Source organism: Amblyomma maculatum, chromosome 5, assembly GCF_055883805.1.
Source record: "Amblyomma maculatum isolate TAMU_Amacu chromosome 5, ASM5588380v1, whole genome shotgun sequence".
NCBI classification, from domain to species: domain Eukaryota; kingdom Metazoa; phylum Arthropoda; class Arachnida; order Ixodida; family Ixodidae; genus Amblyomma; species Amblyomma maculatum.
The window spans coordinates 95,028,312-95,036,509 of NC_139348.1; the positions used below are offsets into that span (position 1 = coordinate 95,028,312).

An 8,198-nucleotide genomic window follows, 5' to 3' on the forward strand; every position below is an offset into this window, starting at 1 on the left:
TTTTGAGCAGATGGTGTATTCAACAAAAGGCCACGCGACCATGCTCAAGTAAAGCAAATGATCAGGAACTGTAGAAATGAATATACAAAAATGGCATACATTGGATATTTACAATACTTGAGTACATTCAGCAACACTGAAAGCCCTAAGTGACTAAAAAATGAATGATTTATATGAATGCAATATGAGGTTTTTTCCGAGAATGTGGCACTGATACATCTCAATGTAACGGCTCAGAAAAACAAATAAGCGAAGATCGTTAGACAAGTTGCATTCATAAAAAAAAAATCTAGGTTAAATCTCGCTCTGGACTTGCGCCGCATTACTGCGATGCGCACCATTAGCAAAGTTTCAAAAAATTTACCGCACCGCGGATACCGCTGCACGCATACCAACACTTTTGCTTCCGCACTTACTGTTGGCAACATCAGGTGTGCTGTGAGAAGCCTCAGTTCGAACGAATATCTGCATTCTTACCCTCAGGAATGTGCGAACAATTTCAGGCATTATGTTATGACAAGAAGGAAAAAGCGTTTGCACTAAAATGCTTTTCATTATTGGTTCCTCAATTTCCAACGGGTCGACACGGTTCGACAGTAGTGCTTCTTTGTTTGCACGGAAAAAGCTTTCTGCTACTTTAATGACTTCAGCCACACCTTCAGAAGGGCTGGTGAGCGACAGGTGCGATGAAGAGAAGTTCTTAAGCTCAATTAATTTGCAACTTGCATCATTGGATGTTAGAGAAGCCCTGCAGTTTTCGCAATGAAGTCTCTTGATTAATTTTGAGATAACGTAGCCAGCTAAGTGGACTAGTGACTCTTCTCCTTCCGTGCTCAAGTCCAGAAGGTCAGTGGGAGCCGTCACACTGCTGTTTTCGCTGCCTTCGCTCCAGTCTTTTCCTGGACTCAAACCAGTCAGCAAAAATCCTTCATCGTCCGAGTAACTGCCGTACCTGCTTGGCCTGAGAAATTGCGCTAGTGTCGCGCTCCTGAGGCTGCACTTGAACTCGTAGGGACGTGGAATAGGGTTTTTTGAGCGCAAAGTTGAGAACAAGTTTTCAAGGCCATCTTGGCTGAATCTACTTAATAGAACATATTCGAAGTCGTATCTATTAAGTAGCTTGTCTTGAACTTCAAGGGCCGACAGTGTTGACAGAATAATGCCTGTCTGAACTGGCTTCCAAACGGCTTTAGTCTGGGCACCGATAGAAATTTTAGAAAATAACTCTACTACCTCATTTAAAAAAGATACGCTGTCCTCATGGATTCCTTCAACTGCGCTGCTAAACGCGAGCTTGGTAGTCCTGGACGTCAACAAGCGAAACCAACGAAATACTGTTGCGACAAACCAGGCCGTCGAGAGCGCATTCTTCGATATCAAGCCTTTCTGCACCAAAAGCTGCAAACCAGCTGATGTGTCATTATGAAATAAACTGTAGGCCATGCTGACTTTCATTTTGTCATAGTGACTAGGATCGACACATGCAGCATTTAGGTGAGGAGCAAGTTTCAGTTCCGATTTAGCATCACGCTGGACAAGAATCTTTATATATTCAAGGTTTACAATGTCTGTTGGCAAGTCATTTTTCTGAACTATATCAACTGGAAGGTAAATTAACTGACCTTTAGTTAAGTGGTTCCTCAAATTTTTTAGCAAGTGCGGCACGTCAGCAAAAAAACCACAGTTTTCTTTCAGAGTCACAGGGATGAACACAATTTGTTTTCGGCCTGCTGTGTCTCCCGGCATGAATACCAAAAAGCCTCCAGAGCGCTAGGTTCCCGCCCCCCATGTCTGAGGTCACGGCATGAATTTTCAATCCAAGTGACTCGCATGTCGTTATTACCTTAATGATTTCTTCTTTCAAAGTTACAGCATGAAATGAGTTGCCCGTTAAATGATAGGCGATCGTTTGTTTCCACCTAGTGGACAAGCCTCCCAGCATGAATACTAAACCGTGAGTAGCTAAGGTATCTTCCGGCAGTGAACCATCAGATAAAGGCAAGGTAGGAGCACCGAGAACACTGCGACATGAATGATCGTAAACGAGCCCTGGTGTAACTTGCATTTCATCAATCATTAATGTGGCGTGGCGTTCTTCAGGCTTCATGAGGTTTACCTAAGAAGAAAAACAATAAACGGCACCGAGTCAAGATATTGTCCACTATAGCCACATCTAAACATTGAAGTACCGTCAATTTTGCAACCAATCCGGAAAAATTGCTGAAATGTCCGTACTTATATTTAAAGCAAAACAAGCTAAAATCGAGCAGATATAATGTATAGCAACCGATATCGATCTTAACTGTATTGTTAACGCCATCATGAATTTACAGCTGTCAAGTACCTCTCACGTCGGGAAGAGAGTTCTAAGCCACTGCATCAGGTGTCAAAAATAATTTACCTTCATCCTGAGTGGCTCGAGTAAGTCTTGAAGAAGTCCAGGACGGAATTTGAAGTTTTGTATGTGACGTTGGAGTGTACGCTCATTCGGAAATGGGAAACCGAAACTTCTCATAAGACTGTAGCCTTGGGATCCACAGGCCAGACGTAGCTTGAGTGATTTGACAAGCGTGTTGGCCTCCCAGCGCATACCTTGGCTTGAAAGCCGCTCCATTGACCTCACCTGGTCGTCGCTGAAGAGATGTTTAACCTTTGACTTGAGCAGTTCCTTTTCTCTTTCACTTTTGAGATATCTTCTTCTGGCAGCAACTAGCTTCCTTTCTGATTGTTCTTGAAGGCGCTCCAGCTGTGATATGCGGTCTATCAGGGCTTGATGTGTTGCTAAAAAAAAAAATGTTCACTCAGATTTCAGAGGCAACTTTTTAAAAATGCTGAATTAGCGTAATTAAATTTTACAAAACATACAAGCATGCTGAAGGTCAGATGCAGGAGGCTCCGTTGTTGTCATACCGTCCAGAGAGGAATGCGTGCCTATTTGTGTATCTGAAAAAAAAAAAAAAACATTGAGGGGCACTTCAGCTGCACCTTCAAGGGCATGACGTGACAGAGTTAATGGCACCCACCTGCGGATTTTCGCTGCGTGCACTTTGCTACTCGCTTCCCCTCTATTCCCTTAATTTGTGTCTATTGTTTCATATGTACATATTATCATATAGACTAAGCAACCGCATTATTTGAAAGACCACTTAACATAGATATAAAGCCCCTCCACCCTCAGAATGAGCCGATACGAACGTGCCTGTGTTGGAAGGGCAGCTTGTGCGACACAAGGTCGAACGTCTGGAGTCTTTCCCATCTTACCATCCCATTTGAAAGTAGCTCTCCGAGTTGGCAGCTCTTGAAAACTCGGTAGTGGCACGTGATGTCACACAACCCGCCTATCAATGAGTGCCTTGCCAATACACCTGCCTATTGCCACCTGCCAGAGCCATGCTCATGATTTTTATTTTTCGGTCACAACGCCGCCGCCGAATTTTCTGCAGAAGAGGGCCTTTTAACGCTGTCACGTTCTAAATCATCAAACACAGTCAACAATACCTTGCAAAGCCTGAGACTCACCGTCGGGAAAAGACGACTGGTCCGCACAGTCGCGCATGTCGAAATCCTCATCTGCTTGTACTGAAACGAGAAAGCCAAAAACTGCTGAATTACCAAGTCCTTAATCTGCCGTTTTTATACAATGGCCACCGCTTTCAGTATCTACACCCTTAATCTGATTCCACACACACGTCAAAATAAGTGCCAGTTATAAGTGGAAATTCCACTTATAACTGGAACATTTTTATCGCATATGTGGAACCAGTTTAAGAGTAACGAGTAATGCGTAATCATTTAACTACTGTACTTTGGATGAAACGCAGCGAATCTTACGAGCATAATCAGGGCAAATCAAAGTACACCTTGAAGGCATCATGTTGTCCTCAGGTAAGTGTGTGACCATCGGCAGGTCTGCATAAAAGAAGAATGTCAGCCACTAAAAGTGTATGTGGGGTGATCACGGTCTACTCACCATCAGGAATGCACTGCTCGTTGCTAGCATCATTAATCGACGCGCCTTCATTAGGAGGCTCTGAAATGGAAAAGCCAAAAGTCTGATGCACTTGCTTAGGTTTGAACGAAACGGCAATTTCTCAAAAGAGCGTGCTCACGGGACGATTCAGCAGGCACACCTTCTGCAACGCTGCCCGCAGGTAGATATGCTGGAGAAAACAAAACTATTATATAACCTGTGAGCAAATAAAATTCTTGAAAAGGTTCGCCAACCATAATCACATTGCTCGCTTTTGGCTGTGCATCTAGACAAAAAGTTTCAAATGGTGAAGAGTAGTGCTAAAGAAAGGGCGACGAGTGTCATTTACCTTTTTTTTTTTTTTTTTTTTTTGGGGGGGGGGGGGGAGTGGCAGCCTTTTCGCAGGGGGCTTCCTTTGCTTTGGTGCAGTGCGGTGCGAGAATATGGTCGGTATCGCATTAGGTTTTAATTTCTTTTTCCCATAGCGCTGCAGTATCAGCGGCTCAAACTGATCAACAGCAAAATGGAGCTGAAATGGCAAGTAGTGCTATTAAGCACACATATGTAGCAGCTTGCAAAAATTTAAAAATTGTAATAGATTCAAATTCTGCACCTCATATTTTAGGGGTACTCCACCAAAATTTGGACATCACCGCTGAATTCGCCTTATTCAAATTAGGTTGGACACCGTTTTTCGCCAGATTCGCACGAGGCAAATTTCGGGGGTCCATGGGGCCAAACTTCCGGGGAGGTCCACCGAAATTTGGATTCGACTTCACTGAATTCGCCGTACCCAAATTATAGGTTAGACATCGATTTTGGCCACATTCGGATGAGGTCAAATTCAGAGGGTCCCTGGGGTTGCATTTGGCGAGAGGTCTCGAAATTTGGACGTAACCACTGAATTCGCCATATTCAAGTTAGGTTGGACACCAATTTTCGCGAGATTCGGACAAAGTCAAATTTCAAGGTTTAAAGGGAAATTTTTGATGTGCGGATATATAGTTTTGCGGACACGTTCTGTGGACAAGTTCTCTACACGCTTTCCTGCGGCATAAGCCTATTAATGCTTACTGCACGCGTTATCATTGAAAAGCAAGTGTATGCGAATGTATGCGCATTGCATGCATCAGCCGTCGCTATTATAGCACGTTGAGCGGAACCATGAAGCGAAAACAATAACACGCATAACAATGCAAAATGATCAGTGAATTAAGTGAGATTGCCAGATTCGTGATGCGCTTGCATGCAGTTTCAGTATACACAGTCGCTTGGAAGAAATGCACAGTACCTCGCAGAGATGGGCAGTCTTCGTCGGCGTAAAGTTCTTGCGGCCGATGTTGTGCAGCCACTTTTTTCTTCTAACGACGTCTTTCTTGCCGCTCGGAATCGCGAAAAGAACAAAGCGTTTTTCACGCCGGCTTGTGCACTGAAATGCGCAGCAACTGGGCATAGTGCTGCACTAAAGGAGCGCGAATAACGCGAAGAGCAAGCGCGCAATGTCACGGAGCTCGGTCGTAGCAGCGGCCACTGCCCAAAACATGGCGCCGACGAAAAACGAAAACACAAAAAGAGCGAACTTTTCGCGCACTTTTCCCGGAGACCGCCCGCGGAGCCAATCACCATCCGATGGGAGAAGTGAGAGAGGAGGATCGGCGAGGGTGCGCGGCGCGGCGGCATAGTTCACAGAAAGTCGCTACTTTCAAATCATCAAGGGACTTTACCGACATCAAGTATGTGGCCCCATCTATCGGTATGAAAGTGATCTGGGCATGCGCAATGGAACGCGCGGTGGCGGATCACGGTAGCGGATCGCGGATCACGGTGTGCTAAATCTCTCTAGTAATGCCGTTCCGCGAGAGCCTGCAATGCGAATAGTTTTACACCTAAATTAACATGCTTTAAAACAAAACTCTAGAAATATAATTTTTTTTTAATTTCACTGTGCGCAGAATATGTTGTTGCATTACTTGTTTCTGCTGCGTATCGGGTGTCAAGAGTACACATTCGGTTCGCAATCAAATGCGAATGAGTTCCTCAAACTCATTCGATGAAGAATGTCATTCGAAACTAATGACGTTAAATTTTCTCGTGTAGCAGGGGAATAATGACATTTAGATGCTAATGTCATTCGATACGAGTGACATTAAATTTGCTCGTGTGACAGATGTATAACAAGTCTGCTGGAACGACTCTTCTTGCCGGGGTCATCGGGAACTCCAGGCACTACAGCAGCAGCACACATCTATCACGTGATGCCTGACCTAGGCAAGAACATTGCCTACTTCGATGGTAGGGGCGATGCGGCTTCTGCGAAGGAGTGGCTCGAAAACCTCCAAACGGCGGCTACCTTACATCGGTGGCCGGAGGAGTTTCGGTTAGAAATTGCTAAAGGCCACTTGGTCGGACCTGCCAAGGTCTGGTTCCGTTCTCGAAACGAGGTAGCATTGTCATGGGAAAACTTCGAATTTCACCTCCGCCGCACCTTCTGCGGCCAGACCCGAGCGGCCGAGAGGTGGAGGGAGATGCAGGAACGCGTGCAGCAGCGCAATGAAAGTACGACGGCATACTTCCACTCAAAAGTTCGCTTGTGCCGGGAGGCCAATCTCTACTTCTGCGACACCAGAGAGCAGGTGTTGACTGGATTGTGTTCGAGACAACTGTGCACGATGCTACTAGGACGCACCCACTATGACGATGATGACCTCCTCCATGGCATCATCGAGTTTGAGCTCATAGACCGAGAGCGGGAGCAGCGGTTCGGCTCTTCGCATGGGAAGCCATTCACCGTGATCAAAACAACGGATCCAGCAAGACCTCTGGCGCGGAAAACCACCGTCGAGCGACCAAACAAGGACTGGAGACCGCCTCTGACTAATGATAAAGGTGAGCCAAAGTGCTACAACTGTGGGCGATTTGGCCACATCTGCTGCGACTGCCCAGAAGAAAGGCGTGAAATGCAGTGCTTGGGTTGTGGAAAGAGCGGCCATACTCAGCGTCGCTGTTCCGCCAAAAGCAGTGAGACCAATGCAATGTCCGAGGAGAAAACCACTCCAGGAGCGCTACTTAAGCAAGTGATCTGGAATGGGACGAAGACCCTCGTTGGCATGATTGAAAACGGGAGCTTTGGGTGCCTCCTGTGCGCATCGGCGGCAGAACGAGGCGATGCAGAACTGATAGAAGATTCCACAGCACTCTACGGTTTCGGCAGTCAGGGCACACCATCGGCAAGAGCAATTGGGAAGTGTTACGCTGACCTGGAGATTGACGAGGTTAAAAGCGAAAACATTCTAATTCTGGTTGTCCCGGACGATACTTTGTCGGTCGATCTTCTCGTGGGTAGAAGTTATACGGAGCTTCCATACGTGGCTTACGCAAGCCTTGGAGGTTGCCTCCGCTTCCGGCGCAGAGTACACAAGGCCACAGGGAGTCTCATGGATGTTTTTTTTACTAATCTATCAGCAGCAGGACGCTGTCCCTTGGGTTACGAGTTTGCACTGTAGGGGTACGGAAGACCATCTCATATAAACCGCGTCAACCAATAAAACACTGGCATGTGAATATCCCCTATAAATAACCCCATATACGAGGGCGATTCATGAAAATGAGCCATCCCACCACGCGTAAATAATGGTATGGTTCATTATCTGCGACGCGTGTACGTAGTGCTCAGGCATCTCTTATTTGCGAAAGTGACGCGTAGGTGTGAAGATAATTGTTTTTAATGTTTTCGTATACTGGGTTGAACACGGATGCGTGACAAAATGAACGTTGCAAACATTTAACAGCGTCGCATTATGACTTTTCAGACAGCTGAAGGTGTTTCACAACAGATAATTATCTCTGTAATGTCATGTACGGCGAACATTGCATTTCAGTGTCCACTACGAAGAGCTGGAGCAAATGCTTTAAAGACGAAGCAAGACCAGGTCAAAGCCACCGTGCCATCAGCCTCAACCTAACAGCAAAGGTTGATGAGCTGATTAAAGAAAGATTGGGGACTAGCATCGATGAACTGGCAGAGCATGTGACACTTGTCAAGGTCGACGTACACCATAGTTCATGACCATCGCGACAGCCAGATTTTCGGGCGATTGAAACAACAGCCCAAGGGAACCAAATGTGTATCGGACGATCCCACAAAACTTTAAGTTACAGATATTTTAGAGGGACAACCAAAGTAATTTTATGAGATGGGAATCAGGCGACTTATTGGCCAATGGGACAA

The 8,198-nt window shown here is 45.8% G+C and overlaps 1 protein-coding gene across 1 annotated transcript; it reads left to right on the forward strand.

The window, feature by feature from the left end:
* The first annotated feature begins 6,225 nt into the window (after window positions 1-6,225).
* On the forward strand, window positions 6,226-7,473 carry LOC146188816 (uncharacterized). Its single transcript, XM_084605128.1, has one exon. The coding sequence runs from the start codon at window positions 6,226-6,228 to the stop codon at window positions 7,471-7,473; it is 1,248 nt and encodes a 415-aa protein (XP_084461254.1).
* Window positions 7,474-8,198: the final 725 nt, after the last annotated feature.